At 44.2% G+C, this 19,327-nt stretch overlaps 1 protein-coding gene across 2 annotated transcripts in view; it reads right to left on the reverse strand.

The window, feature by feature from the left end:
• LRRC20 (leucine rich repeat containing 20) overlaps positions 1-15,961 on the reverse strand; it is a 142,357-nt gene extending 126,396 nt beyond the window's left edge. Inside the window, exons 1-2 of one of the 2 annotated variants that reach the window (XM_054984171.1) lie at positions 15,831-15,961; positions 11,115-11,249 (exon numbers count right to left, since the gene is read on the reverse strand). In XM_054984171.1, the coding sequence (XP_054840146.1) occupies positions 11,115-11,196 (82 nt within the window). In that variant the 5' untranslated portion in view covers positions 11,197-11,249; positions 15,831-15,961. Of the gene's footprint in view, positions 1-11,114; positions 11,250-15,472; positions 15,549-15,830 lie in introns of those variants that run through there. The other variant, XM_054984172.1, reaches the window with a different exon arrangement.
• Between the last annotated feature and the right edge of the window lie 3,366 nt (positions 15,962-19,327).

Raw genomic sequence — 19,327 nt, forward strand, 5'->3', positions numbered from 1 at the left:
GAAACTATGCCCCCTGCTGGATTTCTCACCAAAATGACACCAGAACGCAACCTGCAGGCATAAACGACAGTTCGTTCACTTTGCGATCTGATTTGTTAAAAAGACAGCCTATCATACATCAAAAAATGTATAAATATCTAATCAGTGTATTTAACAGACAATTGCTATTCTGTTTCTAGAGAAAATTTCACACAGGTCTGGGAGAACAAAAGTCAAGGAAGCTACAGAAGCTCTTTAACATTAAAGAGAACCAACACTTGAGACTTCTCTGCCTTGCTGCATATGCTGCCTGCATCCCAAAATGTGCTTCTCTGAAGGGACCAGGGGCCCCCTAAGAACAGCATGAGGGAGACTCAAATGTCTGCTGCAGGGCGGGGATCAGCAAAAACCTTTCATCGCCAGAAATGATCTCTTGAATCCTTCTCATTAATGTAAACATTTCTGTGCCACCTTATAAAACAGTTCTCAGTGAGTTACAAAATGGCAAAAGAAATACAGTCTAAAAAATGAGAAAGCAAACAATTGTTACATGGGTCCAAATGTAACAACACACAACTAGGCAGCCCACCAAAAATAAAAAACAGCAGATGGGAAAGACTCTTAAGAAAGGGTTCGATTTCAGTCTATTAGCACTCGTACATCTGGTTATGGCCTCCAGGCACTGATTCAGACTGGAATGGAAACCTGCAGCAGTTTAGGGTCATGAAATCCACCAATGAAGACCACCAGTGTGCTGATGGTACCTATTTCTCAAATTCTGGATAATTTCTCCGAGCATCGTCGCATAAATAAATTGATCTGGGGAGGAGCACTTGTCATTTCACGAAAATTACAAAGCAACAATTCCAAATGTAGATCTGATAATTTAGTAACCCCTTTTAATTTCTCGAAAGGTAGTGTATCAAGACACATCCAAAAAGGATTCCCTTGACCACAGATGTGTCATCCAGGAACGACGAGCTGCTTTGCTCCCATACCTTTGCCCATAAACGGAGAATTGCAATGCATTGATTCTGATGTATAAATTCAACAGCCTATATCCAGCCATGTTAAGAATACATAACTGCCCTCAAGTTTTCTTAAGAGGAAGTGACAATTTCCACCAGTTCCTCCTTTCCAGTACAGATTTCCACCCCCAACCCACCCCACAAGAGATCTGATGATCTTGAGCAGTGTGTATAGTTAATTTCTGGAAACACGCAAAAGAAAGAGTGTGCTAGAGAGGGATACAGGTCTGTTTACCGAGATTATCAATATACTATACAAAGCTTAGAGAGCAGGGTAAGAATCCAGTCTCATCTTGTGGGTAGATGGTGGTGCCAAGCCAATCTTGTTCCACTGGTGGCAGCCTCCTGGCATGACAAGGGCTTCCCCAGGTCCAGAGGGGTTCCTAAGAGCATTCTTTGTGCCAGGCACACCCAGCCTCAAATTATAGATGGACAGCCCCCCACCCAACCCTGCTTACGAAAACATACTGTACCTATGGAAAGCTAAACTTCATTTCCCAAACAGCAAAATTCAAAATTAATTATTAACCTAATGTAGGTAGACCAGGTAGGAAAGCTGAACCAAATCTAAAAACAAAGAAGCAGATTCTGAACCTACACAGAACTCCAAAAACGTATCCTAATAGAAGCTTCCCGTAGCCGCATCACTTTTTACATTAAAATAACAATGAAAGTTAAAAGAAATGCATGTTGAGGTACCTACCAACAAGGAGGACAACTTGCATACAAAGTGACTTTATGACACACTCCAACAAAACCATAAATTAGTCACGGATTGACAACATTCCTCAGTCTCAAAAGTCTACATGACTTCCATGGGAAGGGAAGCCTAAGGGGTTAAGTGAACATTTGGCTATGTTACCATTAATATAAGCCAGATACGTTTCCGTATTGTGACAGGAGCATTCTTTTGGAAACAGAACGTTTCCAAGAGGGGGACCCACAAAGACTCAGCGGGGAAGGGAAATCCCACCCCTCTTCCACGAGCCCTCCGTTTCCCACACCCTTCCTCTCTCTCTACTCCCCCGCTTCTCTCCCTGCATCCATCTGATTGTTCTTCCTTCACTTCCTGTTAGGTCCAGCTTCTGTCCTTGCATGCTTAGCTGCTTGCCCTTTCCAAGTCAGGTCAGGGTTCTCCCAATCCAACACACATTACCCACAACCAAACAGCACCTGTGGGGACACTCGTTTTCCAAGTATTTGGGGGCCTGATCCAGATTGAGGTGTGGGGTGAGGAGGGGCTTCTGTGTCATCTGCACCAACAAACAATTCAGCCTGGCTCTTCCAACCCTAGCTAAGCCTTGATAACCATGGATCCGACCTATGCACAACGGCCTTCGCCTACCAGGAACCTGCTGACATCCTTCAGGGCCACCATGCAGAAACAGTTCAAGTAAACACAGCAAAGAGCAATCTCTGATTTCTCTTCAGTTTTTAACCAGTTGGTGGTAGACTTTATCAACTGATGGCCAATGAACCGCCTGTTTTTAAGTTATGCTGGTCAAATGACTGTAATAAATAAATATAAAATCTCTGATTCCTGGCATACGCTCCAAGCGGCAGGAGCAATCCTAAACAGATCTACTCAGAACGAATTCCCATGTTATTCAATGAAACATACTCTCATGAAAGTGTCCTGTCTGAAACAATGGCTGTTGCGTTGACTAGTATACACTTCCTTGAATTTTACACGTTTGTATAGCCTTTCTTGGAAACATTCATGTGATTTTATCAGCTTCAATATGAAGTATCCTAAGAGCCATACACTAGTGTGCCATTCAGCAATCTGGGCTAAGAAGATGGCAGATGGGAAAAGCCCACACTAGCAAAATAGAGAAGATCTGTATTGGTTGGGAAAGAAGCATTACAAGTGGGGACCTGCAAGGACACGAGACGGACATCTCATCTTCCCTCCCGCAACGTGTCCTCTTTTCCCTTCCCTGCCCTGCTGCCAGTGTTCCCACTAATGTGAGCAGCTGAGCAACTGCTCACAGATTGACTCCTCTACTCACAGCTTCTCAGTTGAAGCTTACAGATACTAACTCTCAGGTGGCCTGCGGATGGGCCCTATAGGGATGGAGCAAGCATGGAGCCTCATCCCGCTTCTCTCCTCCCTTCCCAGCTGTGGCTGGCTTGGCCTCTGGGGTGAAGCCAGAGAGCGCCTCCAGCTGCTGCCAGCTCTCTAGCTGGAGAACAGAGCCGAGCCGAGCAATGGGGCCCAGCCTGACCTGTTCAGACTGAACCCGCTGGGATCCCCTCAGCCCCAGAGAAGAGGTAGCACCTCAGCCACCATGGTGAAAGAGTCGTTTAACTTGGCCTTAGCAGAAAAGGCAACCAGCAAGAAGGACAACGAGGGGGGGGGGAAGGAAAGTGGAGGGCTGGGCTAGGTGCTCATCGTGCCCGCCGACAGCCAAATGAGGAGGAAGGCCACTGAGGTGTCGAAGGAGGCTGGTTGAGCCTTGCTGTTGATGAGGACTCCTTTTCAAGGCCTCTTCCAAAGTGACTTTTACAGCCTGTAATGCAGACTCAGCCAAGAACCGGAACTGGCCACCCTGTCTTGGCAATCTGAGCCATCTCCATCTAAAATGAAATGGATGCAGATCGGAGTAACTCTGCTTAGGATCACACTGTTGGGGGTTTATTTTAGCGTGGCCACTTTGGGGCTGGCTCCAGCTTAGCTCTCTCGTTTTCTTTTTTTAAGCCACCTTCTTCTCTGCAGGATCACAAGCTCACAGCCCTTCTTCGCCTCCCAACCCAAATCTGGATCTGAAGCTAAAGTGAGCCCCCAAGGGCAGCTGTGCCTGACTTGCCTCCTCTCCTCCAGCAGAATCCGAGGGAAGGCCTCCTTGTTCACAGGGGAGTCTGTAGGTGCAGAATTAAACAGGAAGCCTTAAAGAATTTGCAGGGTTTAAGTCCGGTGGCACCTTAGAGACCAACAAGATTTTCAGGATATGCACTTTCCAAAGTCAAAGCTCACTGAGAGATCTCTGTCTTTTGGTGCTACACCTCTGAAGATGCCAGCCACAGCAGCTGGCGAAACGTCAGGAACTACAATGCCAAGACCACGGCAATACAGCCCGGAAAACCCCCAACAACCATCAAAGCTCTCTTCTTCAGATATGAAGGAAAAGGCAACTTTGATTCTCAAAATCTTATACCTTGCAAATCTTGTTGGTCTCTAAGGTGCTACTGGGCTCCAATCCTGCTGTTCTACTGCAGACCAAGATGGCTACTAAATTGAAACTCTTTTGGTGCCACAAAGTCTCCTCTTTCACTTTGTCCAAAACCAGAGGTTACTGGCCAATTCCAGAGGTTTAGGTTTTGATCCAATTCATATGAACTGGCTTGAAACCTGCTGACGGACCCAGTTTTAGGGTGTCCTAATGATAATAGATTGAAGCAATCTAGAAATGTTTCCTCCTGTCATCCTGACTTCTTAAAAATTATGTTTTTTGTTTGTGAGCCACCTCAAGCAGCTCTCTGTACAGGTGGTACATAAATATTATAAAGAAAATTCAAAGCTTACAATTATGTATTTGCATGTCCTATCCCTCTGAGCTGCAACACTGTGCAGATCTTGTTTATTTGCCCCAGAAAACTGACAAATGAACTTCAGGATATTGAAGTTGCATGCACTAAATTACTAAGGTGCCAGGTTTGCCATTCCTGAGCTTCTATCTAAAATGAAAAAGGTAGATGATCTGTTACCTGGATGGGTCTCCTTGCAAGTAGGGGAAATTAGCAGCAAGGAGAAGGCTATGCAAGAGGGGTAACAAGCAGGATCCTCCACCATTTTTACAGGGTCCTCTCTCCAGTGAGACTAACAAGATGGGTGTTCTTCAAATAAAGAGTAATTTTATTTAAAGAAGAAAATGCAGACACACAAGAAGTAATAAATGGTTTGCACAAACATGCAGAGTCCTAGGAAATCAGCCAGAAGTTGGAACAAAGTGAGGGACTTGGGGTATATTTACCTATCCACGAAAAGGGGTAGAGCAGTCCATGGAGAAAGAGGGTTTCAAACAGCCCACGTTCTCAACCAGAAGAGTCTTAGGGAAAGTGACCCTAAGCGTACAGCGCTTGGATCCAGGAAAGCGTGCACAGTTTGAACGGGGCAAGAGACCTGGTTTTTATAGGGCAAAATGTGTCCTGAGGCTGGGGAGCCCCCTCAGTTGTTGGGACAAAAACCATAAAGGTCAGTTCCTGGGAATGACATAGGTTTGATTACCTTTGATTGGTGCTACCAGGGTGTGACAAAAGAATAAGACTGGGTTCTCCTGTTGTTTGACAAAGAAATAATTGCTCATTAATGTCCCCAGAGCTGGCCTAAATGAATTTAGATCTTGATTACATGTCCCCAGGAAGAAATTACAAACTTATCAATGCTGATTGATGGCCCATCGACCAGAGGATGGGCTGCAAATCACAGAAACAAGGGGGATTGGAATTAATGGGTGGTGACTCAGCGAGAACATTTCTTGTCAAAAACTGCATGTCCGCAGCATGGAGAGGCAGGAACTAATCACGACCAGTCCTCAGTATTTGCATTTGCATTCCATTCATACTTTTCTCCCAGGTGGGACTCAGCAACACTTTGCCCAGCCAGCCGGAATTTCCCTAGTGCAGATCAAGCTGCATTAATTCAAGGGCCCTGTAATTTTTATATCACAGGTTGTATTAAACATGGTGGAGGCCAGGGTTGACTGCTCACAGAGCCACATTTTCTTTGTGACATGGAGAAGAATAGAAGTCTATGAGTAAAGATACTGGATTTGGACAGCTTTTATGTGTTTTGCTCAACTGTTCCAAATGTTGTATGGTGTTAGATTTCCAGGTACTTGTATAGGGTAATGGCTAACTGCCCAAGCTAAGAAATCCACAGTCAGAATTGCACTTGAACCACAAGAAAGCCAATCAGCATGAACGTAGAACAAAAGTCTAGTGGTACCTTAAAGACTAACTTTTATTTCAGTATGAGCTTTCACTTCTTCAGATGCAGAAATCAAACTTGGAATCCTTCTTATGGGGCAGGCTGGGCAGGGCAGAGATTAAGATCAAGGATGAATTCTGTCATGAGTCTTTCAAGTGCAGATTCATTATGTGGGAAAAAAAGAATGATTCTCAGGTTGATTTCCATACATATCTGAAGAAGTCAGCGCCGATTCACAAAAGTTCATCTTGAAATAAATGTGCTAGTCTTTAAGGTGCCACTGGGCATCTGCTTTATTTTGCAGCAATGGACTAACAAAGCTACTCAATTTTTATACAGAAGTATACTCTGGTTTTTGTGGCCCTTTCACCTAATGGGACTAGATGGACTTGGACAACTGGTTTTTATTGTTAATTTGTTTTGATTGTAATCAAAATGTACTACATGTTTTTTGTTTTTGGATTCTACAGAGGCTAGAAATCAATGGGCTTAGACTGGAGTTACTTAGTACAGGATTATGCTGTAAATCTCTCTGCTGCAATCTTGTTGGAATAGAGAAGGCTAACATGTGCCCAGGATGGGATGCAGGCCCTAGCACATGTTCTCAGATGTATTTATATTTGTATATCAAACAGTTGGGAGGAAAAGTATTAATAACTTTACCTACAGAGTAATTTAGTTTGATATTTAAAAACCATGTATGAATGTTGTTTCTAAACCAGAAAGAATACAAATTAAAGTAGCGTGCAGTTTCTTTGTATGTTTTGTATATTTGTAGACTGAAATAATTTTTTTTTTTAAAGAAGGCACGCTCAAAATGTTAATGCAAGTTGTTGTTTTGGCTCATGTAGTAGATTTTTTGGCTGACAACACAGCACAGCTTAGAGGGAACATTGCCCCCAGCCTTTCCCCCTTTTCCTACTTCCTTCTCTCTTTCTCACCCACCATTCTCTATCCCACTGTCTTCACCTCCCCCCCCCCCCAGCAGCCTCTCCCCTAGGGCCAGTTGTGTGGTGCTGGCTGAGCCAGGCTCAGCTCCATATGGGGAACCCGCAAGGACACTGGCTATTGGCAAGGGGGCTGCTGTTGAACAGTAGCAAGCAGCCAGGCCTGAGTGAGTCATGCAAGTCATGTGGTATCAAGTAGCCTAGCGGTTGCTTCCGGGTCTGGCCCTCAAAGGCCAAAACAGCCCTGCAAATGGCCCTAGCCCCTTCCCCTGCCTTTTACTGACAGCAACCATGCCTGGAATACTGGCTAAATATTATGGTTGCCTAGCAACAGCCACTGAGAGCATCTGGTTAAAAATACAGGTGCTCCTTTTATCATTTTGAGTTTTTCTAATCCCTCCAATGTATTTTTTTAAATTTTAGATTTTTCTGCAAACCTGGGGCATTTTTCAGGTCAAAGTCAAAAGAGTTTATTGTCTATAGCCATAGGCGGTCACAATTCACAAAACATTGACTAATAAACAATTAAGTCCCTTATCACAGTTTATATAGGTTACTAAAATTAATTAAAACAATACAATATGCCAAACCATCCCAGGGATCACAAAGCAGCCTCATTCAGTACCAACATAGATCTTATCTTTTTGGCTGCGAGTGCAAACTGAGAGACTCTATAGGACACATGATTATCAGTGTCAGATAACAAAAACACAATCTTCTTGATTTCAGAGTATGTGCTTGTCACTGACAGGATTCTAGCCAAAAATTTAGCTCTGGGTACACTATATAATGGACAATAAAGTAGGTAGTGAGAAAGGTTCTCCACTGTAGGTAATCCACAAATGCAGGTGCAATGTTCCATAGAGGTGTGAGAGTAACACCCTGCCAAAAGAGCTGTCTGTATCATCTGGAAGTGCAGAGCAGTGAAAGACACTCTGAGGTTGTAATGAGAAATACTGGCTAGGTAGGGAGATCTTGAATGGTCAAATCTGATTAGTTTATACCAAGGAGCTGCCTTAGATTTTGATATTGATAGCCGATCCATCACTGCATCTGACTTATAGATCCACTCCTTAAGTGGGAGGTTGTTGGCTGAGACCCCTAACAGGTCATCCGGGATGGTATACCTTTGGCAAATGGTGGATAGAAAGCCAGGCCGTGTGGGGTCTTTGGATAGTAAGTAATTTACTGATCGGCAACTTAAGAAGTCAGAACTGGAAAATTTGATCCTTTTCCAGTATTTTAAAACTGCAAGGTGTACCCGCGCCCTAAGGGAGGGGAGTCCTGTTTTGGCCCTCATCATGGCGGCAGGAGCGCCTTTGGGTAAAGCCAATATCTGTCTTAAGAACTGGTTTTGGATTACCTCAAGGCTGGTTAGAATGTCTTCCTTCCAACCCCACACTTCAGCTCCATATAGGAGGTAAGGGACTACCTTGCTCTTAAATAATTTCAGTGCTGGATCTATCAGTTGACCCCCCCCTCCCTTTGTGTAAAAGAAATGTATGATTGACCCTACAATCCTTGATGCTGAGGATTTAACCGACGCAAGATGTATCTTCCAATTCAGAGTCTCTTTAAAGGTTACCCCTAGATATTTAAAGGAGCTGCATTGTTGGATTGGGTTGCCAAGGATGCTCCAGCGGGAGATTTCTGGCTTTCTCCTGAAAACCATTACTTTTGTCTTTGTGTAGTTGACATTGAGAGCTTCTTCATTACAATAATGGCCTAACTGGTCTAAGAGTCTCCTCAAGCCGATCTTGGTCAGGGAGGTTAGGACCATGTCATCTGCGTAAAGGAGAACTGAAATCTGTTGTCCCAGAGAAGGTGGCATAAATTGGGGGACACACAATTCCTGGTGTGTGACAGGAATTGAATTGTTTGACTTGATATATATTGTGGCCTGAGGAAAGATATGTTGGTCTGAAACAAGCAAAGAAGAAATTTGCCGGCTCATACTCATTGCCACTTACCTCCTCAAGCGCTGTCTTCCTCGACAACACTACCAGTTAGCAAGGCAATGGACGTCTTCACGGCTTAAATCCTTTCAGCTGTGAAGCTTGCTACTACTTAACAACGCCGGGGAATTGTTACAACACGGCTGGACTTTGAGAGCTTTCATTACACTGACTGCTGATTTGGCATCAATATTTCATTGCTTGATCACTGTATAGTATACGTACTCATTAATATTAACTGTGGTTCTGTTGAGGAAGTGTTTACCCTCCCCCTGCTTTTTCTTCACATAAATTGGGGACCTGACAGAGACTCATTGATATCATTGATGTACAGGTTAAATAGTAGAGGGGCCAGCACACAACCCGGTTTCATGCCTCTACTAATAGGGATTCTGTTGGTTAATGATCCAGAGGTTCCCACCCTGATTTGAGCAAAAGTATCTTTGTGCAGCTCACGGAGCAGAAACAGCAGTCGCTTATCAATGTTAAGTTTGGCAAGCTTGGACCATAAACGGGACCTATTGATTGAATCGAATGCGGCAGCCAAGTCAACAAATGCTACATAAAGTGCCTTTGTTGGCCCATTCATTCCAGAGTAAGCCAGTTGGTATAGCATATTTGACAGTGGTCTATAGTTCCAAGACCTTTCCAAAATCCCGCTTGTGTGGGATGAATTATTTTTTCGGTGGTCACCCAATCTTCCAATTTTGCCAGCAGATAGATTTTTCAGGTGTATAAGATCTGTCTTATGCATTCATGGATCCAATCTCCAGATTTAAGTATCCTCAGATCGGGCTACTCAGCTATTAATATTTAGTTAGTTAGTTATTTTGACTTATACTCCGCGCTTCCCACTAGCGGATTCAGGGCAGCTTCCAACAAATATATTATTAAAAATATAATAAAACTTTATAAATAGTATAAAAACCAATATTGATACATAATTTTATATCAGCAGCATAAAAATCCAGGAGCCACCAAACAAATCTGGCCACTACAGAGTCAGCACAACCATGGGCACCGCCATGATATACCTCCAGGGCATACCTCCAGGATATACCCTGCAAAAGGAGGGTGCGGCAGTCAGAAAAGGGGACAAAAAACTGGCCCCTAGTCAAAGCCTTGATGGGGCTTATATATATATATATAAGATATCCTAAAATATAAGATATCCTAACCAGAGTTATCAAAATTTGTCTAAAGCAAAATAATTCAGGGACCCTTAAAAAAATGCTAGCACCAACTTCTCAATGATCCTTTTTTGAAGCCATTTCTGAACTAGCTGCCTCAAACAGGAGTCTGAAGAAGTGGCAAAGAAATGCACTACCTAAATAAAATAAGATGGGAGATGATTCTGAACTGAGGGTGGGGATGAATACCTCTGTAGTGGAAGAAATGGCTTCTATACAGTCAGGTCCAGAATTGGTCTCCTGCATACAGAAAGACACCTCCTTCCCCCAAACCTGAGAATTTGGAGAAATTCTACCAGAGCACACAATACAGGACTCAACAGACCAATGGTCCAATACAGTATATGTTTACACATGTTCTTAAGCCACAGCCCTTGGGGCCCCATACAACAAGAGCCTCAGTTTACACTGACACCAGAAGCTTCGCAGCTAGTTAGCATAAGATCTGGGTTAGCTCCAGTTGCTGTTCTTTCTGTATCCCTACTTCCAGAATAGCTAGTTCAGTCCAGTTACATATCTCACGAGTCTGGCCTGAAAAGTTATGGGCCGAACACTCTGAAAACGCAAAACGCTGTGAATTTTAGGCCCAGAGATAGAATGGTACAAGTAAATTGACTCCAGCCTGATAATGAAATATACCTGTGGAAGTTATGTCAATACCCTGCTGTAATTTTGTTTCTCTAGGAATTCCTTTCCTACATGGGACATACGTTGTACATTTTGGAAGGGACTGTATTTTAGAGGCAATTAAACACATGCAAAAATTTCATTACTTTCAAGTCTCTCTCTCTCTCAGGACAGACTCATGCAGTGAGTCTGCAACCCTTGTGATTGTAGCACCTTGAGAAGCAACTCAGCATGCCTGTGAAGCTACAGCTAATGTGAGCACCATGGCTCATTGCTGTGCATTCAAAAAGACCCAGGGATCGGTCTCCGGCACCTCAAGTTTTGAAAAAATACTGGGCTGCAAACCCTTTGCATAAGACCTTGGGAAGACATGGCCTGTCGAGAGTAGACTGCAGCAGATGGCCAAGTGGTCTCGATTCAGCGTAAGAAAGTTTCCTCCGTTCAAATGATAGACTTACCAAGAGAGTCCGCTCTGCTTTCAACAGTTTCATTCACTTTTCTAGCTACCCTGGCAACGGCTTCTCCCATCTTTTTCTCCATGCAGGTCTGGTGCCTTATCCAAGCACGGAAAATAATTCTTCTTTAGTAAGATGCTACAACGAAAGAAATCCAGTACACACAATGAGCACCATTATACCAATGCTTCATAAAAGGGTTACAGAACAGCCTAAAAACCAGTATCAAACACAAGTGTTAAACCACCAGGGTTGCATCCTCACACAGGCTGGGTGTGCAGGGGCACAAAATGGCTGTGCTAAGCTCCACACCCCACCCTCCAGGCTGGCTGCAGGCAGAGCCTCCACACGTTCCCACTTAAATCAGAGGCTTTTCTTTGCTCTTTCTTAAAGTGGAAATTCCCAGGAGCCCTATGAGTTGTGCTCAAAATGAGAATGGCATTGGGTGGAGGCTCCTTTAAAAAGGGAAGGGCAGGTTGTGCTCCATGTGGGGAAAAATCCCTGCGTGGAAGCATAGCAACGATCACCTCCTGGACTATTTTGTACACACAAGAAAACTGAGTTGCAAATGGCCATTATGGCACAATATCCAAGAATGAGTGGATACAGATTATTTTTGCAGTAACTGTTGAAACGACCGGGATAACAAAGGAAAACACACCCATGAGCCTCCATCATTGTTCGCCAATCCCCAAGTGCTGCTGCTTGCAAGTTGTACCCCTAGAGCAGACGACATGTCAGAGATGCAAGCACCACTGGATGTGTGGAAACTGGACAGCAGGTGTGTGTTTCTACAGGGAAATACGGACTTAGGATTCTGCTGCATATGGTAGCTTCTAGTTGGGAGACAGGGGCATTTGTAAGAAGGCAGGCAGCTAACTCCCTAACCCTTCTATTCTGAATAACATGGGCTGAATCTCTTGTTTTGTCTCATTAAACATCTATGGGAAGCAAAAGCCTCTATATCCAATGATGAATCTATCCTTTTATCTAGCCTGTTCTCCCAGGAACTCAGGAAAGAGACCGTGGTCTCCCTGTCCTGTGTTTTATTCTCCTGACAACCTGTCATGTAGGTTATCTAGTGAATCTAACCTAACAGCTGAGAGGGGATTTGATCTGTCCAGTCCTGGTCTGACACTCTAACCAGTATGAAACTCTGGCTTTAACAGCAAGGACTCTAACCCTATCCATTTTGCCACTGTCTTTCCCTCTGTTCATTCTGAAGGACCCAATTATATATGTGCCAATATGCCACTTATAACTACTCAGACTACTTATAATGTGGGGAAAATCCACAGAGCCGAGACTGAAAGCCAAATAGCTGATGCCTGATACAGACATTGTGAGCTTTGACTGCACTCAGACATCGTGATAAATCAGTTCATAAACCATGATTTGTTTACTCACTGGTTTAGTGCAAAGTCTGCACGAAAGAGGCCCAAAAATTGCATATGGGGGGGCAAGTTCTAAATTAGCTTTGTTCCCGGCTTCCTAACTGTAGTTTGCACTAACTGTGGTTTGTTGGGACATCTGAATGGAGAAATCCTCGCTTCTTCTCCTGCATACAGAGAGAGAAGCACAGACCAACAGAAAATCTGACCACTCAGTATGGTGTAAAGGTTAGGATCTGGGAGGATCTGTCAGGCTAGGATCTGGGAGACCCAGGCTCACTCTGCCACGGAAGCTTGCTAGGTGACCTTGGGCCAGTCACACACTCTCAGCCTAACCTACCTCACAGGGTTATTGCAAAGATGAAATGGAGGAGAATGGGTCTCTGTTAGGGAGCAAGGCAAGGTTTAAATAAAATAAATAAATTCAGTGACTCATACATCCAGCTCTTTTTTAAAAGAAGCAAGCTGGTACATAGCTAAGGCACTTTTCTTTCGGCTTCCTTTAGCACAGAAATTAGCTTCCTTCTTAGACTCAGCCAACCTGGACCCACCGATCCATACTACAGCAACCTTGGGACTTGAATACTCTAACAGGCTGTATACATGGAGCGCCCCTTGAAGACAACTTGGAACCAGCTGGTCCAAACCACTTCAGTAGTTATCCAGCACAACCTGCTTTAATCCTATAATGCCCATCTAAGAGCACTGCATTGGTTGCCTGCTTATTTCCAAATTCGGTTCAGGGCACAGGACCCCATGTACTTGAAAGAGCATCTCTCCTAGTATGAAACTGAGCAGCAACTCCAACGTTATCAGTGCCTCCTCCCCTTCCTTCTTGCAAGATGGTAAAATCCACTACGACCAGAGTTTGGGATTTTACTGTGGTGGATCCCAAATTTTGGAACAGCCTTCCAGAAAACATTAGGAAGGCCCTTAGTTACTCAGTCTTAGTTAGGAAACTTTGCAGGGCAGAATAGTTTAGAACGGCAGTTGTTTAGAATGGCATCTAGAAGAGTTGATCATTAATTGTCTTGCATTTGTCCGGCTCAATGTTACTTATTAGTTTGTGGTTTTGTGAAGTTTGTTTTTAGTAGTACCATGAGCCAACTTGAGTCCTTCCTGAAGAACAGATGGCTAAAAAGATGGGAATAAATAAAATCAGGTAGGTTGTCAGGTAGGGTTAACAAAACTGCACCAAGAGCTGAAAAAAAATAATAGATATCACTGGGGTTTGGAATATAATCCCTATTAACTGTCAAAGTAATATCACACACACACACACACACATTGCCAGTATCCAGAAATATCTGTTAACATTTCTGACACACTCTGCCCAAGTAGGATAGGGGCTCACTTCCATGACTATAGCCCACCACCATTCTATTATTGTGGGTGTATTCCGTATAGCATTTTGGTTAGGACTTTATGTATCTTTTTAAAGAAGTGTACCTAACCATCAGACAAACAGCTCAGCACCATGGTTCTATATTTAGTTGACATAGTAGTAAAGTTAAAATGCCGGGCCAATTGCAAAAAAAAACCCCAACCCACTCAGATCTGCCTAGCTGGGTTACCTTGCCAGACAAGTAATCCTAAACCTGCCTGGAATTGGGCTATGCATCGTAGAACCCTCTGAACAAAACAACAACCAAGCACCACCAGTCAGAAGTGTGTTGAGACATACACAAACCAGAGTTTTGATATGTTGCAGCCAACAAACTGTCTGCATTCAAACAGTTCTTGCATGACAATTCTAAATACAGGTCCTGTACACAGAAGTCTTGTTTTTTTCAGGGGACTTGAATTTCAGAAAAGAACGTTTAGAATTGTAGCCTTAAATTTCCCCATCACATAAAAGCTGTGCCGTGGAGTTGATATGTTATGTCAGAGAAAGCATTAAGTACTTTGAAATCAACCCTCTTTTCTGTGGCAGAGAGATCACCTCCCTGTCCTTGCAGCAATCAAGGTTATGGTGATCTCATTCCCTCTTAACAACCAACCAAGTGTCTTCTAAGAACACTGCCCAATCAGGCAGAGTTTTTGGGTTTCACTCTTGCTCTGCACCAAAACGTGTGGATTTTCTTCATCAAATTTACCTGCATTTTAAAAAAATCTGGGAAAAACAAAATTTCTCCTCATACCTATACTACAAGTAACAAAGCGAAATCAACCTGCTCTTTCAGCAGAAGCAACACTTGGAAAGGGATCACATCGCATCACACTGAAAGAGAAAGATCACATTCTGGAAAGTTAAAATTTTGCATTTGGGAACCTGAAACCCTCTGTTAAAAGTACCTGCAAGCAGAAAGGTTTTTGTATCCGTTCTTTGCAGGCTTTCCCTCTGCTGTGCTAGCTTTTTGTTTGCAGGGAAGCTTTCTATACAAAGGATCCTTCAAAGTTTCTCTCAGGTGTCTGATGCTTTCTGCCATCTCATTTTCTTGTATTTTTAAAATCAGAACGCCTTCATTTTATCTGCAAGCAGCCTTAATTGCGACTAGACCCAGGATCAAGCACAGCTCTCGCTCAGAAGCCGCAAAACATTAAACTTCCAGTTATTTAATGAGCATATTTTTCTATCCTTTCCTTCCTCTAAGGAATGTATTGCTCCTCCAAGGAAGAATGCATTGCGTGTGCATTGTTTCCCCCTCCTGCATGTTAGCCACACAGCAACCCTGTAAGGTAGTTGGTTGTTGTGGATTTTCCGGGCTGTAGGGTGGGTTTGCCTGAAGAAATACGACCAGCCGAAGATTGCCCAGTAAGCTGGGGGCTCTGAACCCAGATCTGCCAGATCTTAACCCAACACACTAACCATTAAACAGCACTGGCTGTTTTCTGAAAAAAATTAATCTCTTGAAAACCTAACAAAAATATACAAAATCTTGCTTTCCCTTCCTTCCAGCAAAATTTCTTTCTCGACACCGCAAGACCTACAGACAGGCTCGCCATAGAGATAGAAAAAGAGTCACCCACCATCGCGACCTTTACTTCCGGTCCCAGACAGAACCGCGGCCTCCACTCTTAACTTCCTACGCGGGAGGGCTTTTTCACCACCGAGACACAAGCCCTAGAGCGACGCCACCCTGCACCCTCGCGGCCAATCACGGCCCTCCTTTTTCTTACCGGAAGTTCAGCCTGTTTTGTTTTCGCTACGGCCTTGACCGCAGCTGCCTTAAGCGGTGCGCTCGGGAAGGGCGCCCGCCTCTCTCTCACTGCCTGTGCTCTCCCCAGCGCGCCCGCCAGGCTCAACCGAGTTGCCGCTTGCAGGAGTCGCCCGGAGAGCGGGGCTTTGTCTCTTATCTCGCACCCCCCACAACGACCCCCGTCTTACCGAGAGGCTTCGCCCAACGCCGCTGGCCCCTTGCAAGCCTGCAAAAGCAAACGCTGCCTGCCCGGTCTCCCCTGGCCATGGTGAAGAACAGCAACAGCTGCCCTTCGCCGCTCACCCAATTTGGGTGGCGGGGATGATGGAGGCAAGCCAGCAAAGCCAGTCGGACGTAGCGGGAGCCAATCAACGCAAGCCCAGAGGCAGGCGAGGGCGCCCCCTCCCCGCTTGAAGAGCTTGAAGGGTGGGCTTTGTCTGCCCCTGCTGCAGTGCAGGAGAAAGAGGGAAAATGCCGAGAGGGGAAAGCGGGTCGTGCCGTTTTAATGCCCCCGCCTGTAATAACGGGAGTGCATCGGGGAGAAAGGTTGCACTTTATGCTAGTATTCCACTTGCATGGAATTAAGCCCCAGGGACATCATACTTTCTGCTGGGTTTCCTATTTGAAATGGAAATACAACCCCCGCCCCCTCCAGCCGATCACATCAACAGCCCCCTTTCCCACCTCATCGCGCTGCGTGTTCAGACTAGGCCTTGAAGAGGCTTATCTGCCCATGGGGGGGGGGGAGGTAAAAGGAGCTGTGGTGCTTCAAGCCGCAGGAGGTGGGAGATGCTGCTTTTGAGGGGGGGGCTAGACACAGGCTCTAGCAGAGCAAGGAGAGCTCTGGGCTAATGCTTAGGGATGTTTCATTACAGGGGCCAATTCTTGTGTGTGTGTGATAAAGGGTTTTAAAATATCCAGCCCTGTCTAGGCTGAAGTGGTACACTACTCTGGTTCACATGTGCAGGAGGACAAACTGGCAGAGTTCTGAGATGGTAGAACGGCCTGCACTGCTTCAGCTTTGGCTGTTCCTTTGCATATAGATTCCATAGAACTAGAAAACACAGAGCTGGGGGTAGGGGAGAGGGCCTGTCTCTTCATTTACTGTGCTGCTTTTCTATTTGCTGGCAGTTTTAAACATGAAGTATTCCAAGATGTGATCTTTCTTGATGCTCTATCCTCAGTCCAAAGTAGCATCTATCTCTCTCCTGCCTGCAAGTGTGAATCCAGCTGCCTTCTGTTGCTTGAGGAGACCAAGTTTCTGAGCCTGGATGATGAAAAGGGCATGACACTATTTGTCTACCTTTCAATTATATATAGATTATTTTGTGCATACAGGGTTTTCCCCATAACAAATTCAATTTATATACTGCCCTTCAGGATCACTTAACATCTAGTATGTTATGATTATCCCCACAACAACAATCACCCTGTGAGGTAGGTGGGGTTGTGAGAGCTCCAAGAAGCTGACTGACCCAGGGTCACCCAGCTGGCTACAAGTAGAGGAGTGGGGAATCAAACCCGGCTCTCCAGATTAGAGTCCCGCACTCTTAACCACTACACCAAACCAGCAGTAGACCTGTAAGTTTAATACTGCAGGTAAATATTTTCCTTCTTACAAAGCTAAATTACTTCATTTTGGCATATAATTGAGTTTTTAAAGGTATAGGATCCCAGACAAATGGGCAAGATAAAGGCAACAGCTCCATGGTCAAATCTGACCAACACACCTAATTACAGTTCCTAAATAACTTCTGTTAAAGATACAAGAATCTTGTCCTTTGCATTTCTTCCTAAAAACAAAAACCATGAACATAAAGTAGTTCTGTTAAAAACACTCTCATTTGAATTGATACTATATACTAACAGTGCAATCCCAAGAACACTTTCCTGGGAGTATAAGCTCCAATAAGTAGGCTGGAATAGGATTCCTAGTAGACCTGTTTAGTATGGCACTGTATGTAGCATAATGTATTCTGATTCTATTCTCACTAAGAGTTTTAAAATGGACATTTTCCCTCAGGGGAACTGATCCCTGTTGTTAGGAAATAAATTGTAATTCCAGAACTCTAGGCCCCATCTGGAGGTTGAAGTCCATTAATAAGTGTCAAAACATTGAATGGATTATAATTCCTCACTCCATGCTTCTGGGATAGCGTGCAAAGGAAGAAGTGCATGTACCTGCTTCAGGTGCCCAAGCACCCCAGCCTAGCTTCTCCCAACTCCATATATCCAGGAGCAGGTGGAGATGTTAAGGGCTGTCACATGCTCAAAGTCCATTTTACTAGTGCTGTCATGTGGCTACTATCCAGCACGAACTAATCTCATGAAGGTCCCAATAAAATTTCTACAAAAACACAAACTTTACAAACTTCAGTGCTGGAAAAGAGGAAAACCTAATGGCCTGATCTCTGTGCATGAGTGTTTAAGAGTAAACCCTGCCAACTTTGATAAGATTGCCTATTAAGTAAATTAGCCCAGAACTGAAGCCTGAATTTATAATTTATTCTTTAGCATGCAAAACATTTCTCTGCAACATATGTAAGCTGCTTCTTCAATTTATAAACATGCACTTCGGAGACCTTGGAACTGGCGGCAGTGAATTCTCATGTTTTGCACGCTAAAAAATAACGCCTTACATGCAACAGATGTTTGGAATTGTTTGCACTAAATTTCAGAATTAACGTCATTCTTAAGAATCACGCCCCTGAGGAAGCAAGGGCATGAAATCTGCGGTAATTAGCCGGCCCCGGATTGGGTGTGATCTGACTATCTCTGCTGAACTATCGAAGAATTTACCTGTGGAACATCCACCTTGCATGTCCTCATTTCTGAGACATCCTGCACCTTTAAGAATCCTTTTGTGCATGTTCATTTTCTGGACATTCAAAATACATAAGAAAACTACTTTACTGTGTATATTATGTTTGCAGATAGGATCTGCCTGCTGTAACTCTGTTTTGTATGATCCATTGTAATCTATATAAGTTTTGGAGCGTGCTGCCATTGTAAATATTTGTGATAATAGATTTTACTATAACAGTTATTATTTTTGTTCCTCCCGAGTATTGTTCTACTTGCTACATATTGATTCCGGGAGTTGCCTACTCTTGTCCCATACGCCCCCCCAAACAATGGCTTAACAGCTATCTCTGGAGGTTGGGTGTCAATGGGATGAGTCGGGCTCCTGGAAGCCTCGTCCTAAGTTATGCATCTCCAGGGCGTGGAGGGGGCCGTTGGTCAACCAGCCACCACAACCCACCTCCTGGTAATTTTCCAGGCTCCTGTTCGGTTGGCATCTGTTCTTCCTTGGGCCAGGCAGTGCCCTGTGCTTATGGAATATGAGGAAGGGGGTTTATGATATTTCGTCTATAAACTGCCCTCTCAGCATGAGAAGGGATCTGACTGCTAACACCACCACCTCCTGAAGAAGCCTGTTCCACTGAGGAACCGCTTTAACTACCAGGAAGTTCTTCCTAATGTTTAGCCGAAACCCCTTTTGATTTAATTTTAACCCACTGGTTCTGGTCCAACCCTCTGGATCAACGGAAAACAATTCCACTCCATCCTCTGTGTGACAGCATTTCACTTAACTCTTTCTGTTAAACACAAAGCCTACTGAGAAACTTCAGTGTTCTACCGCAGCCTGGTCCAAATACAACATTAGGTGCGCATATATCTCGTT

Source organism: Eublepharis macularius, chromosome 6 (genome assembly GCF_028583425.1).
Source record: "Eublepharis macularius isolate TG4126 chromosome 6, MPM_Emac_v1.0, whole genome shotgun sequence".
NCBI classification, from domain to species: domain Eukaryota; kingdom Metazoa; phylum Chordata; class Lepidosauria; order Squamata; family Eublepharidae; genus Eublepharis; species Eublepharis macularius.